Source organism: Amblyomma maculatum, unplaced genomic scaffold (assembly GCF_055883805.1).
Source record: "Amblyomma maculatum isolate TAMU_Amacu unplaced genomic scaffold, ASM5588380v1 scaffold_13, whole genome shotgun sequence".
NCBI classification, from domain to species: domain Eukaryota; kingdom Metazoa; phylum Arthropoda; class Arachnida; order Ixodida; family Ixodidae; genus Amblyomma; species Amblyomma maculatum.
Genome location: NW_028146738.1, coordinates 24,073,771 through 24,098,180, shown reverse-complemented (window position 1 = coordinate 24,098,180; position 24,410 = coordinate 24,073,771). Strand labels below are relative to the sequence as shown.

The 24,410-nt window shown below is 44.1% G+C and overlaps 2 protein-coding genes across 2 annotated transcripts in view; one reads left to right on the top strand and one right to left on the bottom strand.

Annotated features, from left to right (window-relative positions):
* The window catches only part of LOC146172381 (piwi-like protein 1), a 197,773-nt gene extending 191,910 nt beyond the window's left edge, over positions 1 to 5,863 (bottom strand). Inside the window, exon 1 of the mRNA XM_084585935.1 lies at positions 5,712 to 5,863. Coding sequence (XP_084442061.1) covers positions 5,712 to 5,714 — 3 coding nt within the window. The 5' untranslated portion in view covers positions 5,715 to 5,863. The remainder of the gene's footprint in view (positions 1 to 5,711) is intronic.
* Positions 5,864 to 6,401: 538 nt separating this feature from the next.
* LOC146172380 (uncharacterized) overlaps positions 6,402 to 24,410 on the top strand; it is a 37,674-nt gene continuing 19,665 nt past the window's right edge. Inside the window, exons 1-4 of the mRNA XM_084585913.1 lie at positions 6,402 to 6,811; positions 16,051 to 16,218; positions 17,141 to 17,400; positions 18,486 to 18,629. Coding sequence (XP_084442039.1) covers positions 16,197 to 16,218; positions 17,141 to 17,400; positions 18,486 to 18,551 — 348 coding nt within the window. The 5' untranslated portion in view covers positions 6,402 to 6,811; positions 16,051 to 16,196 and the 3' untranslated portion in view covers positions 18,552 to 18,629. The remainder of the gene's footprint in view (positions 6,812 to 16,050; positions 16,219 to 17,140; positions 17,401 to 18,485; positions 18,630 to 24,410) is intronic.

Sequence of the window (24,410 nt, the reverse complement as noted above, 5' to 3'; positions counted from 1 at the left end):
GGAGGGCTCCGGAAATTTCGACCACCTGGGGTTCTTTAACATGAACTGACATCGCACAGCACACAAGCGCCTTGTTTTTTGCCTTCATTGAAAGGCGGTCGCCGAGGCTGGGATTCAATCCCGCATCCTTGGAATAGTAGTCGAGCGCCGTAACCACTGCACCACCCCGGCGGGGCGCGACTAGTCGGGGCATTTTGGCGCAATAACAAATTTCATGCTTATGATGCAGCTTGGTGCAGAAATATGCAGCTGTATCAAGCTGTGCCAGTTGCGCCACAAAAACAACCCAATCTGTGATGTCCATCTAGTAAAAAGCTATAACTTCACTGCCTTTGCTGATACCCATACAAAGAAGCAGAAAATAATTCACTATTATATGTCCATAATCTTTAACAAGCAGACACACAAGCACAGGTAGAAAAACATTGTGGTCATTCCTGTAGTACAAGGACTACAGAAGTGCCAAAAGAAAAGCCAAAGTGTTTGTTGCATAGACAAAAAAGCATGCTGCCTGAAGCAAAAATGAATGCCATATGGCAATTTAATATTTGTGAAAATTGACTACTACCAGTAAACTGCACCCCCTGAAATGTAAGTATCAGCGCTAATCTCCGTTATCAATTGGTTGCCAAGCTCAGAGGGTTTAGTACAAGACAAACTACAATCTCTCAACAGAAAGCTTTGCTCTCTTCAAGTCTACTGCTTGAAATGCATTTCATATAGAGACTAGCATAGACTAGTAGGCAGCGGCCAGAATTAAGCGATGTTCAAAACCGTGCAGCGAACCTGCCACCTTAAACCAATCTAGGACTGCATGGAGGATCCGCCACATCTCCCTCGTTTGAAAACTGACAAGCCATTCTCACTAGCCAGGATCCAGACGTTCAGTCCCAAGCCTCAGCAAGAAGTCGCAACAGAGTTTAATTGCCGGCCACATGGAGCAGCTAAGGAACTCTACCATTACAATTTCACTGACAAATAGTTTTCTCTCTCTCTCTCTCTCTCTCAACACTAAATTACTTTTTCCTCAATGATGGTTCAAATCTATGCAATTGCAGAGATGTACTATATATGCTAGTATTATTTTCATGAGTAGATTTGAGGTTATTTTCCTTTGGCATCATAGTGTGGACTGAGTATAAATTTCCCTTTTCACAGAAAGCAAAATAAAAAGTTGCAGTTTGATTATAGTGACTGCTGCGCCGCTTGGGACCTAAAAAAAAGAAATTCAGGCTAAATGCTCACTTATTCAGACTCATTCAGAAGCAATTTCTTTTATATGTTTTGGATGAAGTATTTACCTGATGGGAGACCTGCGCAGATAGCAGGGCTCTATGGAGCCATGCGCGCCAACTTCAGTTAGCTTTTTGGCCATTGAGGGCACTAGGTTGATCTGTTCGCTTGGCGTCCTCATCATAGATCAATACTTTGCAACGTTTTTAACTCTAGGTGAGAAAAATGTCTTCTGTTCAGCCCTGTTGCTTTGCGTATGCACCTGCATGGATAAATGATAAGTCTCCTCTTTTAACATAATGGAGGAGGCCATTTTTCACAACCCGCATATACGAGTGCAACACTACTGGTACTGTTTATATCCTAGCAGCTGCAAGCATAAGCTAGGACCTATGAGCTGGAGCAGGTCTGTACTTCAGCAGGTCTTGTACCTCTGTCACATGGTCACTTTCGATCCTCATTGAATTCGATCTGCATTGAGGTTTTCAAGAAGGATTGAAGCCCCGTGCTACACGGGCGTTTTCAATAAGCATTAAGAAAATTTCCTCGCGTGCGCTTCAGAGCTCACTAATGACGAGGGTGTCGACGACCGCTTTTGAGTTTGCTTGAAATCTTAAGAGCGCTTGAGGAAGCAGCTTAAAGTCAAGCAGGATCGAGCTCGATTGCACTTGAAAGTTGCCATGTGACAACCTCGATCTGCATTGAGTTGAATACAGATAGAGTTCAATGAGGATTGAAACTGTCCGTGTGACAGGGGTATTAGCCCGGTGCTACAGTTTATGGATATCGATGGATATCGAGTGAATGAGCACGGCAGCTAGCCTTAACTAGTAATGTATTTTTTATACACTCTTTCCCTGATTTTAGTCGCCAATGAAATAACCTGTGTTTAGTTTCTACCCGTTCAAAGCATATTTTTCCTCGACTGTCCTTAAACCGCTAGAGCCATGCCATGCCTGCTGGTCTAAAGAACATTCTACAATGAAGGCTGCAAGACGGTCCTACATGACCGTTAAGGGTAGAAATAACCGAACGGGAGCCAAATTATGCTATGATCACATCACAAAAACTCACAAACCTGCCAGTTCCCGCTCTTATTGGTCAACATGTCTGCCGGCCAGAATTAACCAATAGAAATGGCACTAATTGTTCGCAACAGATTTGTGAAAGATTTTGTGATCTGATCATTGCATAATACGGATCCACAGGTTGGCTGGCGGCAAATTTTTCTTTTTGTCCACCGTTGCACCAGATGAGGAATTCACAGTTCTAACAGCATTTAAACAGGCACTTCACCCAAATTTAAAGAATATCACCCCAAATGCTGCTGCTTTGCAAACCCTGAGCCAAAATAAACGAGCAATTGAGCTATTTTTTTTTTCCTATGTTCTGAGAGATGGTATAGTAATATTACTAAAATCAGCCATCATATTACTTGTCGGTACAATTTAAAGTACAGTGAAAATCATAGTTCACTGTAATTTAAAGCCAAGGAACAATTTGGACAACTGCTACCATGGCTAAGTAGCCACGACATGGCCAGGATAGACTGCGTAAGGCCCTGCATAATTGTAATATTTTCCTAAAATATAAGCTCGCTTTTCATCTAATGTACTTCTTTATGTTCTTCCTTGACACTAATGCCCAGATGTGCAATGCCAGTCACAAAACAGCAGACACCTAAGCCTAACACGCCTAACAATCCCATATGTGTCATGATCAGTCCGTGTGGAGCGCACACGCATACAATGACACACAGACGTCAGCACACTTGACCTGAATGTTCGGAAGTGCGGCCTGGACTGGCACCAGTGCCGCGAAGCGTTGGTCACAGGAGCTAAGACAATAGCCCCATTACGTTTGCAGCGTATGACGACAGCTGGAGCGCAGTTTTACATGACTTGTCTTTCGCCTTCAGATTGAGCCTGGTTTTGATTCAGAGGCTTTATACCCGTCTTACGCAGGCAGTTTCAATTGCCGTTCAGTTAAATGACAGTTCAGCTTTTTAACTGATGTTGAACTGAATGGCAGTTGACAGCAGTTAAACAGAACATCTCGTGGAACTCGACTGCGATTCAGAACAGCACCTCCTTTATACAGTGCCTGCAGCATGAGGGGTGTATGTGGTCGCCTGACCCTCTCCTGTTACCCTTTTCCAATAGGGCATTAACTTGGCACCCCTTACGTCCACGACGCCAAACTACGCTCTCTAACAAAAGATGTGAGTACTTCCAAAAAACTGCACTATTTTTAACACGTATAAAATGCTGTCTGCATTATTAATACTTACAAATCGAAATGCTAAAGAAAAAACTTATGAGGGTAAGCATTAGGCTAGCGCCACCACACGGTCCCTCAGTGAAACAAACAATCCCAATACCGTGACGCTGCTGCAGGCACTGTACTACAGGAGGTATTGCTCAGAATCGCGTGATCTCGCCACGTGCAAATAATTTTGACTAAGAAAAGTGCTTTACATTTAATTACAAATAACTATATACAATATTTTCACGCTTTATATTATTGAATTGCACATTTTGCGCGTTTTCTCTTCCAAGTACACCACCTCGACACAAAGCCAGGTCAATCCATTTGAGGCACATCTGGGTCCGCTGCTTAAACCATATTTTTTTTGGTGCCGCTTCGAGCGCTCGTGCTAGCTAGGGCAACGACCTTCCGTGTGATTAAAGAACACATAGCGATTAGAAATGCCACCGACTCGACCGATGCGGCGCGTCCGCTGACAGCCATCGTGTCAGCTGACTGGTTTGAGTGCAACCGCCGACATTTGAACTGAACTGCAGTTGGCGCTGTAGACTGCAGTAGAACGAAAGCACATAGAACACACTTTGCAGTTTGCTTATCTCGGCGATCAGACATGGCATGCGACTGCTCTACATCAAAGAACAGCATGTTTCCACTCTCCATTTCGTTCATATCACTTCAGATCCCATACCCGAGCCGATAAATTCCTGGTCAATATCCAATATTCATTGGTCCCAAAAATAGTCTTTCCCTCCTTCAGCGAGTGGCTGCTGAGTTTTCTTTCTTCTTGAAAAACACTGGCACTTCCTAAATTTCAGCATGTTGGTGATAAGCCCTGTACGGATTTTCAAACCCCTTGAGGTTTCTAGCAATTCACACCTTCAGTGTGTCACCCCCAAAACGATTTAAGTATGCTTTTGTTTGATGTAGGCTTTGCACACTTGTTATTGATAAACAGGTTCAATGGTGAAGTACCTTCCTGCTTTCACAGCCGAAGCACTAGAACTTTATAGTTTTATGCAGCTGGACAAGTTCCCCAATGACTCGTGGTAATTTACGATAACTGCATCACTTCTCCTTCGACAGGCTATTGAAAAGGCTGGGAGGAGATGCTATGTCACACAAACAGCATTTTTGCACGTTTCCCTCCAATTGCTTCAGCCTCATTTTAAATTTACTTGCAAATAGTATTTATTATTGTTCCAAATATGCTTCTCTAGATTAAAAAAAATAATTTGTATTAGGCATAACATAGATTGCGTTATACCTTTGCCGCCGGTGCGCTGTCATCATTTCAACTATGGCAGCTCCCAAATCGAAGATGCACAACTCAAAAATGCCATCAGCCGCTGCGATTTTCATAGTTACAATATACTGCAATACTATGGCGAGTTAATTGGATTGGATCACAGACAATACAATGGTTCACTGTGCAGTAAAATACAGCCTTCCGCTAAATTTGCCATCAATACACTTAAGCAGATGATTTGGAGCAATATTGTGCAGGATGGAGCAGAATGGAGCAGCGCTTCCACCCCTGCAAACTTATAAGGAACACCCTGGGTTGTCGAGACAAGCAAACTGCAAGACGTTTTCTACGCGCTTGTGTTTGACCGACGCGCCAAGCGAAACGCGAGTACACGGGCCCACCAAAGACTGTGCCCACTACGACGAGGATAGAAAAGTCGTTTTTATATAATGTGCACCAGCGGCGAACGCTACGCAGAGCTGGCCTCAGTACAGGCCACGACACAAAGCAGCACGTGCGCACCTTCGGTGACGTCAATGGAAACTTCGGCCGTCCATCGCGCGTAAACAATGCAAATTTTGGTACCGGACTTAAAAACGTGTGCGTATGTCAAGAATCTGTGCTATTAACAGACTCAAAGGTCGAGGGATAAATTCCAGGACGAAATCTGCGCTGCGCCAAACCCAAGCTAGCCTGCGTTCATTGCGTGCACAGGCTCGCGCGTTCGAACGCTGCACTAGAACAATATGACATGGAAAACTAAGCCCAACATATAGCGCAGAAAGCAAGTTTCAAACAGGCAGAAGAATCAATGTGATGTCCGAAATATCAATAAAAGAATAACGAGTAAGGTAAGCATAAAAGCCGGGCTAATCCAACACTCGACCGCAGACGCATTCTATGCGCACACAAAACAGCAAACGTCGACAAATCTACAAACCGCAAGTACAGAAACAATTCTCACCATCTTGGGCCACGAGAACGATTACAATGAACCTAACAGCTTGCGTGTCGTCGCTTAAAAAGCTGGACGTAAGCACACGACGTTCGATTTGGCCTGAGACTCGCGCAGCGCGCGCTACGCGTGTGCTTGCAACCACGCTCCTTGAAGATAAATGTGACAAATGGCTGCAAATGGCGGCCGCGCACGCGCAAAGCAAAAACTAGGGAAAACAACGGGGAAAACAACCATGGAGTTTTCTTTCTCCAGGCACGGCCGGTCTCGAGGGAGAGAGCGGAGCGCGCGCTCTCCCAGCTCTCCCCCGAGACCGGCCGTCCTCCAGGGAGCCCGGGCGAGACCCGCCATAAAGTTTTTTCGGCTAAAATTTTGTCCCTAGATTTCCCCAAACGAGTTGAACGCCATGTTTTTTCAAAGTACCCAAATGTTGACTATTATGTCCCTAGTTGAGTCTGTCTGGCGTATTTCCGAACTGTGAACCCCCCAACAACGAATAAAAACACAACCAAAACAAAACACAAGAACTGGCGTTTTAAACGTAGTCATCGATATGGTTTACTTTAAAAAGTAGAACGTAAGCTTAATAAAATTTTTAGACTTATTGAAACTATGTTTTAGTAATAGCTCTTCGCATCAGTTACGGTGGTCGCGGCTGACGTTTTGGTTTTGTTTTTTGAAAGCGTGCTTTCCGCTGTTTAGTGCGGACGCGCACGGATGGCGCGGTTCTCGCTGATGCACGATTGGCATCGTAGCTACCAGTAGCACCAGTAGTAGCGAACTGTTTCTCTAGCCTTTTGCTGTCGTTTCTTTTTTTTTTTTTTTTTCTTTTTATATGGGATATCCACATGCACGCGTTTTCGCTGTCGAAGCGCGTGTTTACTGAAGTCAGTCAGTTCGGCCTGGCACGCAAGCATGTGGACGGCGGCCTGTGAAGACAATCGAGTTCCGGCTGAAGGTGCATAATAGACAAATCTATTTCATGCAAGGACATTCTAACTTTCTGGAGGCAGATCGCAATTGAATAGCGTTTGGCGGAATGGGCTAGGCGCTACACGGCAGCCGCAAACACCTGTTGGACATTGCACAGCCATAACGAAGTGCCAAAGGTATGCACGACTTAATTATGTCTTAATTCCTGCATTGCAGTCATCGTTAAACATTATTGACTTTGTTGTTAATTAGCTGACTTGTAGTAAAATCAAATCTGTTAAGGTCAACTGATTACAAACGATTTCATTTTGAGTTGACCGGCGCCCTTAAGTTGCATGGTGTCTGCATAATCGCGAGAATTTTTTCCCAGTTTCCTCGCAAACTCGTCTAGAGCACATCGCGGGCCGAATTTTTATGTCGGAGCCCGGCCCATGCAGGTCCAAAGATTTCAGCCCGGGCCCGTATTCCCGTAGCTGCTGAAGAGGTAATTGTAATTGAGTATCATGGTCTACGGCTACACAACCTAAGAACTAGCCGGCAACAGTTATCAAATAATTAACCCTTTATTGACGAGGCTATAAAATAACTAAAAAAAATCATTTATTTTTTATATGTCTGCACTTATTACATCATGACAAAGCATACTTTACAAACACAAAAAATTGGTACATATATCAGCTGAATTATAGCTTTGTTGCCTGTGGGCAACAGTAGGCATGAGTCCTTGAGAAGGCTTCACTGCATGGGTCTTATGGCATAGTGTGGAATTTATACACTCTTTTCCTGGCGTGAAGCAAAGATGCACTTTGCACTTTCTGCACATTACACGTGTGATGCCTGTGCAGTTGGGGTATTTGCATCAGCCTTTTTTTGCAGAGAACATTGGGAGGTGGTTAATAGTGTCCAGCCTGACCTCCTTGCAGAGTTCAAGAGCTGCTGGCCCACGCCGCTTCTTCGCTTGTAGTTTATTTTCAATTCTTGAGGGGCCCAATGGACGCCTTCTAGAAGGTGTTGCAACCTTTCCTTGCTGTTTCAAGACGGACGCAATCTCTTCTTTGAAAGACAGTAGGGTCAATTGCTGGTTGCGTGGCACAATAGCCGCGTTGGCATCTCGGTGGTAGAGGAGCCAGCAGTTGACGATTACTATAGATCCAATAAATGGAAGAAGAGCCGCCTGTACCACTTTTTGGATCTCAAATGGATACGGTACAGCGCCACAAGCATGTCCATTAGATTCACACCACCCATAGATTCATTGTAGACACCTACAATAGAAGGACGAGGTAGGCTCACCGTCGTTCGGGTTTTCTTGTCAAAGCGCCTGACAGGAGTGTCCGGTGATGCCGATGCAAATGTGGACAGCAGCGTCACAGGACGGTTGTCAAACCACTTCACAGCCCTCAAACTGACCCCTTCAAATGTTGTCTCCATCTCAACGTAGGATTTTTTAACTCTTTGTCGGATGGAAGTTTGTACCCTTTCAGGCGAGCTTCACATACGGTGCCTACAGAACTGATCCCAGCTTTCTTCAGGACTACCTGCAAGTCCACACTGCAAAACCAGTTGTCAAAATACAGGATGTATTCCAAAGCGCGAGGCACGACACTCGCCATTCTCAGCACTATGTTGCCGCTGGCGCCGATATCTGGAAAACCCGGCTGCGGAAAAATTTTGCCTGTATATACTTCAAAGTTGTACATTATGCCGCACTCGTCGCAGAGAAGCAATAGTTTATAACCCCATTTTTTGGGCTTGTTTGGCCTTTGAATGGCACTAGCTGCTCATCAATGCATAGCTTTTTAGATTTCGAAGTGTCTAAAGGTACGTCCGACGTACCCATTCTATTCTCGTAAAGATATGGCGGACGGCGATATACAAGCTCATGACTATATGCACGTCGAACGCGTATGTTCATTCCACAAGTTGCTACGCTATGATATCAGTTAGCCGCGACTCCCGATGAGGTGCTACAAAGAGTTCATCCATTCTAACATAGATCACGCTCTTCACTCAGGATTGTGTGCGGCAAGCATTGCTTGTCACGCACATAGCTGCAGGCGATGCGACGTATTGCACCAGCTCCGCCAGCTGGCACCGAGACATGCACATTCACGAGTTTTTGCGTCGAACTAAACTATAACCTTGATCTGCCCGTAATGCGAGCGAGCTATTCCTAACATTTACGCTGTCTTAGATCCTGCATCGACCTCCGAAGATCGAGCGCCGGCACAACACACACACCTCGCCGTGCAAAACATTCGGCCGTACAAAGTGTGTATACGCGTTCTTTATGTCAAATGCCATTATGCTCGTTCCTCACATATGCAGAGAGAAATAGGATGTTTCTAGTTAAATCCTTCCTTTAGATTCTATCTCAAAGCCATGGAAAAAGACATGCCGAATCTACTAGAGGCCTACGCTGCTACAGCGGCAAGCTGCACGTCGACTGGTCGAGACGAAGACCGAGGCGAAGACCCGCTTCACCGCAGTACATGAGTGCACAACCGGAAAGCCAGAAGCGCGAATGATCCACTTCCCTACAAACAGCAATGTTTTTTGGTATTAAGGGGAAGTCTAGACAAGTACTCAGCCTGCATCTCTTTCTTGTCGTTGAAGTTTGCATACATGTAGTTTAAACGCCCGCATGCTCGAGGTTAGCGTGACCCGACTGAACGGCCGCAGCTTGAAACGAGCGCGGGAGATATGCATGCGTCGCCTGACCGGTACACGGTAGAAAATGTGCGCTGCACCTTTCGTTGCAGATGCTGATTCTTGGAATTGAGCAGAGAGTGTCATGCAAGCGATCGTTGCTACAACCCTGCATCCGTGTTCCCACGGCTGGCCTACCCTGATGCGCATAAATGCTCCGCTGTGGACGTATCAATGATCGAAGAGAGGACAGATTTTCATAATATTGGGCGCGAAATCGATAGCTACCAGTGCTCAGTGGAAAAATTCTGCCTTGACCATGCACTTTCACTACAGGCTTTCCAACAAACAAAGCAGGTGGACGCTGATAAAACACTTGAGTACTCCAGTCAAAACCAAACACCCGCACGTCTTTAGAGATCTGTAGAATCGCCTTCACAGTTTTTAAATTTTATGCTAGCATTTGGAAAAGGTCACTTTCCGATCGCAGGGACATTAGACCCACATAACAGCGCTGTCACTTGAATAAGGACCACTCCAGACCGAAAGCTTATAAGCGTTGTGTTAATTTTTATGGTGCATAAGCGACTAATGCTGCCATGCACCAAGAATAAGGTTTAATGTATTTATTTTGTGTGTAACGACTAGTGTTCTTTAGGATGTGGCTTGTTCAGGAACATTGCTTCATTTTAGGAAACCAAAAATGCAGGGAATTTGGACTAGTGCCTCCTAGGATCATACTGGGATGGAAAGGGATGTTGCAAAATTGTACAAAATATTTTCCTCTTATTTTCTCAAGTCTGGCACACATGTAAGATATGGTTTATTGTTAGTTCATATCCACACTCCTTGCATATTTGTTTGTCATCTTTCATAAGTATGAAGCTGCGTGTCAGGTGTGGGTGTGTCTTTTGTGAACATGACCTAAAGTGTACTCCATGATGCGTTTTTGATGACTGCATGATTTCCATTCCTCGATGGCAGGTTTGACAATGTTTAGTTTGCTGTTTATTTCAATGCTTCAAAAATCCTGGCATTTCGCTCTCAATTTTCTTTGTACAAGCTTCTTGGTACCTTCATGCAGCATACTCACCCTCTGTAATTTAGCGTTGTGGTAAGGTAACCTGGCCATTTCTTTTCATTACCTTTCAAGACAGCTGTCCCACTTTCATAAAGTGTAGGGCTTCTGACGACAGGAACTCCTTGGAAGTCATAGCAATAAACGAGACCCATTATCATGAGCTATCTAAGGTATGCATATATAATCCATCGCTCAGTGGAATGGTGCCAGCATGCTGTTAGAACAGGTCTTGTTGTAACAATAACCATTGTCTCAGGTGTCCTTTAATGGGCATTGGAGTGCCATGTAACTGCAGGTAACGACAGAACTCTTGATTATGCTATGGGATGATGCCGCCCTTGCATGCATATAGGTATACATTTCAGAATCTGCAGTGCACCACTTGACGATTTGCCACCAATGTTTGTGCAAAAATGTCTTTTTCATGCATATTAGCCACCATGATTAACAGACAGACCCTGTGCACAAGCGAAAAGGACCACGAGCCAATTGTCACGAGGCTACACGACATGGCAGGAGCTGTTAACTCGAGCTTACAAAGTAATAGTTTGAAATGTGTTCCGGGATGTTTCAGCTTCAAGTAAGAAAGGTTACTCCTAGGCCACGGAGTAATGTTTGTACAGGTTGGTTAACGCGAGGCTTACAGAGGTCAACACCAGGTTGTCTATCACATAACAGGGCAGCCTACGACCATATGCTAATGAGTGTGTGTGAGGTAACAGAGACAGGAATTAAGGAATTAGTGATTAAGTTTGTTGCAAAGGGCATGTAAATGAATGGGAATCCACGGTGGGATCTACAGACAAGAGCCATTAACACTGGTGCATCATACTCTTACAGGTGGGAATTAGGTGCCTCCCTAATTTTTTGTCTGCTCAAGGCTTGTCATTTTCTTCATTCTTCCAGGTGAGGAAGATGTGAAAATGATAGCATCGAGAATGCCCGAGACCACCGTTAACAAGGATGCTGATCTGAACCCAGCGTAAAAAATATTTCACAAAAGATGGGTGACTAGTAATGCTGGCAACAGTTGAAGCTAAGTGGAAAGGCATGAAATTGAAATCCAACGAATGCAGATATGATGCGAGACGACCAGTCTGTGGTGTGCAACATCTGTCTCTGTTAGTTTCATCAAGCGATTGGCCAAAGCAGATGGAGCTTGGGGGTTTTTTTTTCTTTGTGAGAAGTGCAGTGTAGTAGCATAGATGCAACCTTGCCCATTAACAATAGGAGTGCAGTGAGTGCACTGTTTTGTTTTTGTAAGATGTTCATTGTTTCCATGCAAATATTATGAGAAATTTCTTCCTAGAGACTGTTTACTGACATGTGAATATAATGTGCTAAAAAAGTATTTGCTATTTACTTTTTCTTGTATACATTAGTTCTGTGAAGGAAACCACAGGCCAGAAGGAAATGTAATGGCGTGCATTTTATTACTTGACCCCGTTGTGCTGGCTCGGTAGTTAAAGTGCTTGGCTGCTGAACCCATGGATGCAGATTTGATTCCAGCCACGGAAGAGGCATTTCAATAGAGGCAAAACAATAGGCTGTCATGCACTGTACGGTGTCAGTGCATGTAAAAGAACCCCACTTGGTCGAAATTATACAGGAGCCCTCAACTGTTGCGTCCCTCATAGTTGTTTTAGGATGCTAAACTAGATATTATATATCACTCCGATTAAAATGCTATTCATGGTCAGTTAATCACACACAAAATGATCAAATTTTTCTGCAATGGACACCAGCTGTTGTACAATGTTATTTTAGTCTCCATGAATAATATCACACTGGCTCCACATGGCTTTCTGTCGACCCTTGATGTGTGTCACAATCACACACCCGAGTATGTATTTGTCTAAGGGCACCTATGCATGCATGGAGGGGACCGTTACTTTCCATTTGTCAGAACTGAAATGCATGATCCACATCATTCCTGTAATTCAACTGCCTGCTATTTGAACTGTCGAGCAGTGATGCAAGTTTCAAAGAACTGCAATTAGCAAATTAATCCAAGCAGGAAACCATGCCAAGAACAGCATGTTTTATCTTCAACAACTGTTTGAGAACTAAAATTAACCAAATGTTGCGCAACATAGATGAGAGGTTACAAAATCTAAAAAACAACACATCCTACATGTGGCATGTAGGGTTTCACATCCTAAAGTGACATACTGCAGTGGAGAGCTCTAGATAAATTGACTGCCTGGACTTTGTACTTTGCATTGACATCTCGCAGGAAACAAATGCGTTTGCATTTTTTTAGCCTCCACCAAAGTGCGGCTGCCATCACTGGGATTAAATATCACGACCTTGGGGCAAGTAGCTGAACGCGTCGCTGAGATGTCGCAGTGTGTAAGTACATGATGTCCGTCTGGACATCGGCACACGCATCACATCACGGCACTCTCGTAGTCTCACACAGCACTTTCGTTACGACGTAGCACGGACATCATAGCATCTCACGGAAAGCACAAACCGGCGCCTACACCTCCATTTGCACAACAAACAAGGCTGACGCGATGCTTGGGCTAGAGACACATCGGCGGTACCCAGCTTTTTCAGCGCCGCTTGTATATGTATGTAGAACTTGCAGCACCGCAAAGCACATATACGAGCAGAAAGCGATACGTTGCGTGATGCATCTCATCGCAAATTGAAGTGAAGAAACTTTGAAGAACCAAAACTACATAACTACTGTCGTACACGATAATCCACATGATAACAAGGACCAAATGAGCGGGCGTACGGGCCGTGGACTGGCCGTCAACATCGCGATTACATGCGCTTGCGCTCTGGTCATGCATGCCACCCTGCCGCTGTCCAACTCACATAAATCTATCATCATGCCGTCACGTAGTCTATCACCCATTCTAGCTCTATTCTTGCCACTGTACTGTTCTTCGTAATTTCACATTTCACGTATGCTTAGATCCACCGCACACCTCGTATCAACTTTGATTTGGCTACATTTGGCTATCGCTACCAATTAAGTAACCACTGCAACTACAACACTACAATCTACACATCCGGCTTTTCCGACGTATCCCAAGCCCAAAAGGCCCATCCCCATCCATCTACTTTGCGTATCCCGGATAAAAATGCATAGGATCCGTCGGACATTGAACTTGAACCCCACCGACCGGGTCCGTCCGCCGTACCTCTGAAAAATATTTCCCGGATCCGTCCGACGTATCCCGAAGAAAAACGCACCGGGTCTGTCGGACGTACCTTTAAGACCATTGATCGGGTCCGTCCGACGTACCTTTAGCCACAGCCTTGAGATTTTGGTATCTCCCGGCATTTAGAAACCACATGGTCCAATAGGGGCCGAACTTTGTACAACCTGTCACATTCAGGGTCATTCGGGTCTGGTGCCTCCTGGTTGTCACTAATGCAGTGACTGTTTGATTTCTTCCCATCTATCTCTTGTCATGATGTCGGCAACCTGACTGATGCGGAACCTCTCCGACCAGTACATGAGTGTTTGTGTGAGCTTGATAATTGACATACTGAGCACTGTACCAATAAACTGCTCCAAATCATTGACTGTGATTGAAGTAACTTTGTTCGGGTTCCTCTGAGCGCTATACAGGGAAGACTGCTCACAGATTAGAGACAGGAAGTCCACGTCAAAACATTTTCTGAAATAACTGATGGGAGACTCCACCGGGGATGGATGGGGTGGTACTTCCTTCCACTTTGGCATGGTATTACCAGAGGAGTCTTGGACAACACTCCATGCGGGACCAATCTTCGAAGGCCTGGCAATTTCTTCCAATGTACTCTCAATATTTTCTGTGCTTGGAGTTCTGGAGATGTCTTCATCTTTACAGTCAGCTGATGAATCTGTAAATATGGAGCAGAAAGCAGGTGCAATAAAACATGGAGAAAAGGAAGGGCAAGTGAATTTACAAATTACTATATGATCTACCTAGTGAACAGTGCAGTCCTAATTACACAAGCGAAGAATTATTGCTTTGCTATATGGGCTAAAAAAAGATGGTGTTAGAAGCGCACAAAGCAACCCCTACGGCGCAGCTTACCAGGCATTATATATATATATATAACTGTTATATATATATATAACAATATATATATATATATATATATATATATATATATATATATAACTGAGGAAAAAGCGTAGACACGATAACGTCTCTCATTGCTGCCGTCAGTGGCTACACGCGAAAGTGCAGAGCCAAATGTGCTCAAGATGTTCGAGCCCTTCACTCCCCCCATATCGAACCTCTTCACTCTGCAACAAATGCTACTTCATTTGTGGCTCGAATGTTTATGTAATTAGAAGTGGTGGAACAAAAGGAATCCTTACATGACCGGGCCGAAGTACCATTCTCTGGTTCTTTGTCGCTTGACGAGTCGAGGTCCGAGTCATCGCTGTATTCAGGCGGCGCCTTTGCGGCTATTTCTCCATAAAATATGTTAGGATCCATTCTTTGTACCTGTAGACAGGTCCGTGCATCCTACATGATGCCGTGCAGAAAATATGTTAGTGTGTGGGCAGCGTACCACACTATTGAAGAAAGGCAGCGCACCGAAAACTCAGCGGAATGAAAAATACTGCACAGTGCCGGGTGTTGCCTGTAGGCAACAAATACTAGACGCGCCCCTACGAGCACAAATTAGCAGTGCCAGTTACGTAATTCAACAAGGAGCAAACCAAGGCATTCTTCTAAGCAACTGAGAAAAGACAGAAGAAAAATGAGCGCTTACCAGGAAACCGGCGCACAGAGGTTGAAGCCGCGTAGTCGACTGCTCTGCAGAGATATGCGCGCCAAACATCTTTTTTCTCTTCATCAATTTCGTTATTACTCACCAGATGGCGCAACCTGTCCATGTAGTAGTAATATGGGCGGAGCTTGGAGGTAAGAAAAAGCGTCCGAAACTAAAACTGCTCCAGAAAAAAAATATTTTCTGGTGTGTTGCCTGTGGGCAACACTCGGCAAGAAAGGGTTAAGGCACATGCATATTCGCCCGATCGGCTTTCTGAACAACCATTTTGGCAATAAATAAAGTTCCAACACTCAATGGAAAGTGCACAAGCGCAGGCATCACAGCAGTCCACCAGCTCTAATACAGCCCGCTGCTGAATTTCGTGCTTTTCTTTAGAACTCTGGTATCGTTCAGCGTAGCCAGATCTGTGCATCCGAAATTGTACATAGCACTGCGAGTGATAGTAATTAGACACTGTCTACAAATGAGCTCTCTCATGTTTTCAGTAACTAAAATGTAGTAAAAACAGAAGTTTGGCACCAGATGTCGTTCACTTCAGCCTGTGATGCACTCTGATTGTTGCTAACTTGACGATGACTGTAATAAAACATAGTACCCAAATTGCATGTGGAATCCGATATGTCTGTGCCTATAACTGATTGTTTTATATTATTGCTTTTCCCTTAACATGTGATAATGACCACATTCTCTCATTTTGATTATATTTTCTTGCTGCAATGACTCTGGACTTTTAATATTTTTTACATTATATGAAGGCAGTTAAACACATATTTAGTTATATAAGCTAGTGTTCCTTGTCTTATCAAATTTTATTTGTGATGTTAATGTGTTTAGATAAAGTGTGAGCAAAACTTGTGTAGATACACTTGCGTCTGGAAAGAAAAAATTCAGTAAGAACAGGATAACACAATATGTTTTTCTTTCTAACAGCAAATGCTTCTGGCATGGATCGAAGTTCTAACCCGATCAATGTTCTCACTATAATGCAACCACTTTAGGCCGTAAGTTGAGCACATCATTGGGAGAAAAAGTGGAGCGAGCTCATCACAGTGTACACTGTATCAAACCCTGCACAAATGAAGTGGAAACCTCAAAGAGGTAACTGAGGCACTGCCACCGATTTTCTGGGCACTTTTCAAATGTTGTCGCAGCCCTCAGATCTCGATATGATGCAGCATCCGCAGAGTCACCGCTACCTGTATAATCAACAGACTCAACTGTGTATTCAGCTGAATTGTGAAATTTGACGAAGTTTTAAAACTTCTACCATGCTTGCAGAGTAGGCCATTCTTAGTGTCTACGCTCTGCTATTTTTACAAGTAATTGAAAATCACAGCCACATGAAAAAAAAAGTTAATAGAAAATTCTATTCATTAAGTGACCAATTCAAAATTTAGTTAGTGAGCATAAACATGCCAGACCTTGGAGCGAGGAAACTCGGACCCTTTAGCTATGCTTATACTTGACGTACCTCATATCAGCTGCAGAGTGGCAAACTTATTTTGTAAAAAAGGTAACTCAAAATTACCAGAACTTTAAAAGGAACCAAGCAGAAGAAATCAACAAAGAACTTGCAAGACACAGTCTTTAAGTGCATCTTGCATTAGATATTCACAGATGGAAAGTCATAGTGTTTCTTTTCTCCCTTTATGAGCCCGAACTTTGTGAGCATTAGGACAACCAGTGTAGCAGTAATCAGCTTAAGTAGGACTAGCTTCCTGAACGATGCAAAAAATAGGTAAAATAACACGTGATGGTAAACATGTAGGGCCTGAGCTGAGTAGGTTAGATATATTTGCTTTGCCGACATTTTGCATGCTCATTATGTTATCACAGCTCACTGCAGACCGTTGTGTAAATTTCATTGTAGTTTTTCTTCTTAAGGGTATCCCTGAAGATCAGATTCAATCGCTTGATAAATTGCAATGCACGTTGCTGACAACCTGTGTTAGCTTTAGTTAAGCAGAGTGTAGATGTGCAGATGTTGCATTTGTGGTAAATATTTTTATTCTCTGTGCAGGTGTTGACGTGAATTTGACTAGCAAGGGAGAGACTACGGAAGAGGCCAGTGGCTGTGTGGTCCTTGTGGTTTTGCCAATCATGAGGTGTGTCCAGTTATCTGCCGAGATGATTTTCATCTCCACAGCATCGTGTGACACCGCACGCAGCACGGCAGCTGTGGTGTTCGCAGCTATATTGGCTGGCGCTGTCCTAGTAGCCGTGCTGATCCATGGCAGCCAGACAGCAGAAGGCTACTGGGCAGCATTCACCCTTCTGAAGGTAAATTATCCCTTTTGCTTTGTAGGATGGCAGGTGAGCATATGGCATTCAGCAAATATAAATTTAGAGTGCACTTAAGTCTTCTTACATGCGAAAATGCGAAATCACTGCAAGTTCCGTGCCTAGTTCTGTTATAAGCTCGATTATCTTTTTTTGATTTACTTTCTATCCCTTTATCCTATTATCATCATAATATCATTAACTATCACTATCTTATCAGTAAATGTCTGTATAATGTATGACATCATATGATTACTGTTAGAGTTGACTAAAATTCTGATTGACTTATGTTATCAGCCTTATCTATCATATCTCATCATCATTATTATGACTCTAACCACTGATCTGTATGCATTGCTATGACTTCTCTCATTATTATTAATTATCTTCTGTTAATTGCCTAGTTGTCATAGTTATCATCGTTATCTTGTGTGCACACTCGTGGTCACACATCCTGTCCACGCCAACCACAAGCAAAAAATACTTTCACATTAAAACTGTGCATCATGTTATGGGAATTCGCAGCATGTACAATAAAATTTAACTCCGGACACACTACGGACACACTAGCGTTAATCCAACTGGCTCAATTCGGTGTCTTGAGTTTCCACAGAAATGTTGTGAAAAAATACCACATGTTGTGTCTGTTCTATGCTAAGCACTAGTGCAGCTGATATGAAACTTCCTGCCACATATATAGGATGGCATAAGGCAGCAGTTTTTGTGGTTAGTGTGCCAAAGACTTTATTTTTTATTTTTTTATTTTTTTTAGCAACAAGTGCTGTCTATGAACGATGTTGGCTGGCAGTGAGATTGGGTAATGCTGTACAAGCTGATCACTGCTCCTTCTGTTCACCACCTGCTCATTTGCACAGCTGGAGGCTGCCTATTCTCCTGGTGCAGAGAAACTTCACTACCAGACCTCATGCTTTTTTTTTTATTGAATGGCACAGCAAGGCCTCTTTTGCTGCTTCAGGTTGCCTACTGCACTGAGTTTCATAATGGTGGGGAAAATACTACCGGTCGCATTTGGAACTGTCCTTGCGCAGTGAGATTACGCAACATGCTTTGTATTTTTTGTGTAGGCACAAGTATCGAGATCCATATTGAAGAAGACTCTGCTCTACAGTTCTTCTGGTGGCTCGTCTTGAGGCATGCCAACTGCTTGAGTTTAGAAGTCAGATTATCTTCATCGGAGCTGCCACACGGCATGAAGCATAATGATGACGGTAGGTGACTGTCATAACTGCATTAATCGCAGTGGTTACCACCCACGTTAGCTATTCCTGACATGAAAAAATATGCAGGTGCTTTTGGACTCTTAAAAAGGAAATATCTTTGTTGTGTGCCACACACAATTGAATCATTTGAAGTGCACTTGCAGAGGGCTGGTTAAGAAGATGTTGCTAGTAAGAACTGTGTGAATTTTAGCTTGTCAAGGTAGAATGAAGTAATATACTACACGATTTTACAAAGGGTCTCGAGAAGGGTGCTGCCATATTGGGGAGCTGGGCTGCTCTTGTAGCACAGGAAAGTGTTGACGACTCCGCCCCTTAACAGCCCAGTCAAACCGGTTTCTCCAAGGGTCATAAAATGGCCAATAGAATGAATAGAATAGAATAGAATGAAGTAATATCAGTTTAAGCAAGATAAGAAAAGAACAGAAAATCAAAATATGATTATTTTTGTGGCTTCTTGGATCTTGTCTGCTGGCATCATATTTTTGAAGGTGAGAAATAGGTCAGAGGAAGAAAAAAGAAAAGAAGATAGACAAATTTGTTTAGATGCATGGATATGTTTGGAGTAAGTGAAGCTAAAACAAATGTCGGTAAGGTAGTGCAAAAATATTATTGAACGATAAACTGCAGATAGATAATGGCATAGTTTGTATTGGACAGCCAAAGTAATACTTCGTAAAGATTTAGCACTCGCCTTCACTGCAGCATGCATGACCGGTCCCTTCCTCTACACCATGCTATCTGCACCTTCTAAACATTAATGTGAGAAATATAGCCAGTGAAATCACTTGTAAGTAATCTATTAAGTTATGACCCTCATGTGGCCATGATTACTGAAACATGGCTTCACGAAGAAACAAGCGACCAAGACATGCCGGATTCATATTTCTAATGAAACAGACATCATGGACGTGACGCTGGTGTTATACTAATGGTGATTTCTACTGGTCAATTGGAGCTGGGTGTCCGAACCGACCTACAGCGTTACAGAGCGAATCAGCCTTGGTCGACCAGCGGAACGTGTAGAGCGCACAGCAGAAGTAATGCTGAGCTGTTTCCGGAAGTTGAAGTCGCATCCCAGTGGCAAAATTGTTGCAGTTGATAAATAGGGAGGAATGAGGCCCTCTGCAACTTGCTTTCGCACTATTTTAACGCTTTGGACAATATTCAATAGACGCACTTCGACGTGTTCGCGCAAAAAAAAAAAAAAAGGAAAAAAAGAAAAAAAGGTGATGCCCGGTGTCCTCAGGTGATATTGCTGAAGTGGCTGAAAACAGCCCTCCAAAAAAAAATGACATCTGCGAATGAAACTTCTGGCAAGAACCGACTCACGACCAGCGGAATATGCGCAACCTATCTTGGTCAACCAGTAGAATTCGAAATCGTCATCCCGGAGCAAGGAAATGTGCTCCAGAGCGACCAGTGGAAATCGCCATAAGTAATGGTGCAGGAGGTACACTGTTAGAGCATAGAGCTTACGAAACTGTCTCCAAGTTTACTGCCATGGAAACTTTTATATCGCTTAAGTGAAGTACAGCAGAAAGTGTTGGAAGTTGAGAATGTGACTGAAGCCCGTCTGGCCAAAGGGGGGAGGGTGGGTGGCATATATTTGGACAAAATGAGTTGCCAAACAGTGAAAATTTGTCGAGAAGATTTGTTGCATCCAGATCGATTAAGGCGTAAAGAGGGTAGTTGATTTTCCCTCTGGATCTTATAGAGGGAAATATGTAGATGATGATGGGTTGTAGGATGCTTGACGTCTTGCAGGTTCGATGTTGCTCAATCACATTACTCCAGGACACTTCCGGAAAGGTTAACTATTTATTAACAATTAATAAATAAAACAGAAAGATACAAGCAAGAAGAAAACATATTTACAATTGACTGACTCTTAGTTTTACCTGACGAAACCAGCCTTTGGTTCCACCAAAACATTTTCTTTTAAACACTATGTCCCCGCCCTCGGTGGGAACAGCAACTAATAGGGAAAATTTACAAACAGTCACCCAATAAATCATTAGGGAAAGGGCACCATTACCAATCACGGATTGGGGAAAGTAGAACACTGCCAATGAAGGTTAAGGGAAAGAAGGCTAGACATCTCAAATAACACTGTACAAGCGTATAAACTTTCCACTATCGAAATAGCGGATTTTGCCCTTCTCCCAGAAACTTGGCAATCACTCGCTTCCCCACAGGTGCATCTTTTCCCACCCTCAGAGTTAATCCATAAACACCGTTTCGCGGAAAGGCAATGTCCGAGGCCCATCTACTGAGACGTCGTCGCTTGCAAGCAGACAGATACATCTGTACACAGACGAACATGAGGGCCATTCTTCACGCCCCCTGCCACCCTCTCATTGAGAGCGCTTTCTGAAGCCAGGCTGCAGATACTGGAAAAAACCGACGTGACACGGGTTAAAATGCCCCGTTGCCGCTCTCGCGGATCAGCTTATCCGGGAAGAAAGGGGTTCTGCGCGTCGTCTACGCTACAAGAGGTTGACCCCTTTACCCCTCTCGTATTCTCGGTATCCCGCCCGCTCTCAAGCTGCGTGGACGCTTCTCGGTATACTCTGACTTTGCCCCCCTTCTCCGCTACTTAATTGGAGGGCAAGAAAAACACTGAATAGTTCTTTTTCTTTCTCCGGGAGCACAGGCGCGGCAAGCAAGCCCAACGTTGGAACTTCACTGGTTTTTTTTTACTTGAACTCTGTTCAACTCTGTTTTTTTTTAACTCTGTTCATGAGCATGCTGATAGACCTGGCTGTCCGTGCATGCTCTGCTGCACTTGAAGCTGATAAAAGGCTGCTGCAGAGATCGCCAATAGATTTACTGGGCCTGCACAAGCCAGAGCTTTTGGATCATACCAGTTGCGAAACTCCACTTCAAAAAGTGACTGAATTTTGTACGCATTTTTCGGGTGTCTATGAATTGTCACGCCATCTGGAAGCGATCAATACAAGCGTTTTGCGATTGCCATCATTGCCTTTTGGAAATCAAATTTTTTTCTCCTATTTTTTATCTTATATAACTGTATGGCTGTTATCCTAATAATTTTTGCCGCTGCAAGTCTTCAACTAATGTTTTTTTCCATAATGGTTGTGCATTTATGAACAATCAGAAAGTTTGGTATTTAGACGCAGTTTAATGGCCGCGGGTGCCGCCACCATTCGTAAACACCCGAATTTTGACCAATCAAAACCGCCGATACATGGGCCCTATGGGAAGTGTCGCAATTGGCAGTATTGAGAAGCTCTGGTGCAAGCTACTAAATATGTGCTTTAGCAACGTGTAATTCGTTTATATGGGAAAGTTCTACAGACAGGTAGATGGAACATGTATGGGTGTATCTGTTTCGGATGCGGCAGCGAATCTCCAAAGATACTTGTCACGGCTCCGAAAGAAGTGCGAGACACCTTCCCGAATCAAGGCAAGGGGATAGAACTTTGACGCCCAGCGTTAATCAGTTATGTTCAGCGTCGCGAATGAGAACAGAGCCACTAAGCCAATTATGGAAAAAAGAATAAATATATTCTCAGCATTTTACACAGGATTATACGACGCAAGCATTTACATGCATTTAAGACAGCATAGTGAAGGTAGCGTACATGAAAAACTTGCAATTACAAACTGCATGGAAACTACCCCGCGACAAGAACGCGCACGTACGCGTGCTCTTGCCATGACCGATAAGGCAGAAGCACACAGGATACACTGGCATATCTCAATCAACTCTTCTAGAATACTCAGTTCAGTCGTTCAGTTGTGTCCGACTCTTCGTGACCCTATGGACCATATTACGCCACGCTTTCCGGTCTCTCACCATCTTCCTAACATCACATGACTTCATCTGCAGCGCCTCGAGGATGCCATCTAACCATCGCGTTCGCTGCCTACCCCTTTTCCGGTGACCCTCAACCTTTCCCAACATCAAATCTTTCTCCAGTGACTCCTCTCTTCTCATCAGATCACCAAAGTAGCTGAGCTTTAACTTTAGAATTTGACCCTCCAATGAGCAGTCAGGGTTTATGGTCAACAATATCGACTGATTTGATCTTCTGGCAGTCCAAGGAACTCTCAAGAGTCTCTGCCAGCACCACAATTCAAACGCGTCAATTCTTCGGCGGTCAGCCTTCTTCACAGTCCAACTCTCGCATCCATACATCACAACTGGAAAGACCATAGCACGAGTTATACGGATCTTGGTTGACAGACTAATGTCTCTGCTCTTTACTAGGTGGTCAAGGATAGCCATGGCTCTCTTTCCCAGAAGCAGGCGTCTCCTAATTTCATGTCTGCAGTCTCCTTCCGGGGTAATCTTGGAGCCCAAGAAGAGAACATCTGTCACAGCTTCCACTTCTTGTCCCTTGATGCTCCAGGACTTGATAGGGCAAGATGCCATGATCTTTGTCTTTTTAATGTTCAGTTTAAGCCCAAACTTCTCACTCTCTTCTTTTACGCTCATCAGAAGTCTCTTGAGTTCCACTTCACTTTCTGCCATTAAAGTGGTATCATCTGCATATCTAAGGTTGTTGATACGTTTTCCAGCAATCTTCACTCCAGCTGAAAACTCGTCCAGACCGGCCTTCCTCATAATTTAAATAGGCAGGGCGACAGTATGCAGTCTTGTCTCACTCCTTTCTCAATCGGAAACCAATCAGTAAGACCATGCCCAGTTCTGACTGTGGCCTCTTGCCCTTCATACAGGTTCCTGAGGAGACAGATGAGGTGAATTGGAACTCCCATCTCTTGGAGAGCTTGCCACAATCTGCTGTGATCTACGCAGTCAAACGCTTTCGCATAATCAATAAAGCAGAAATAGATGGGTTTCTGGAACTCTCTTGCTTTTTCCATTCGCTGATACCCAAGTTATCAATGTTCAATCTGTCCATTTCTTGCTTGACGACATCCAGTTTACCTTGCGTCATAGATCTTACATTCCATGTTGCTATGTGATATATCTCCTTGCAACATCGGACTTTCCTGTCGCTTTCCGACACATCCACAACTGAGCGTCCTTTTGGCTTTAGCCCAGCCACTCATTCGTCCTGGAGCTACTAGGAATCGCCCTTTGTTCATCCCCAGTAACATGTGGGATGCCTTCCAACCTGGGGGGCTCATCTTCCAGCGCCATATCATTAATGCTTTTGTGACTGACCATAGGGTTTTCTTGGCAGGAAATACTGGAGTGGGTTGCCATTACCTTCTCCAGTGAATCACATTTTGTCAGAACTCTCTGCCGTGACCTGTCTATCTTGGGTGGCCCTACACAGCAGAGCTCACGACTTCATCGAGTTTCGCAAGCCCCTCCGCCACGACAAGGCAGTTATCCATGAAGGGGTCTAAAATACTACATATGTTTGATTATCATATTATGAAAATATAAATGCTGCTACTTTTGCCTACTTTTGCCATTGCCTTGTCCAGCGCGACCCTTCGATCGTGTCGGCATCGACCTCTATGGCCCCCTTCCGTCTTCGACATCAGGCAACTGCTGGATAACAGTCGCCGTGGATCACCTCACTCGCTACGCGGAGATGCAGCCCTGCCTGCGGCTAGTGCTCGTGACGTTGCCTCCTTTATCCTACGTCACTTCGTTCTAGGTCACGGGGCTCCTCATGAACTTCTCAGTGACCGCAGCCGCGTCTTCCTATCACAAGCGGTCCACGAGCTGTTGGAAGCTTGCAAAATAATACATCTGACGCGTCTAATTGGAATCAGGTGCTTCCATACGTCACCTATGCCTATAACACAGCGTCTCAGGCAACGACT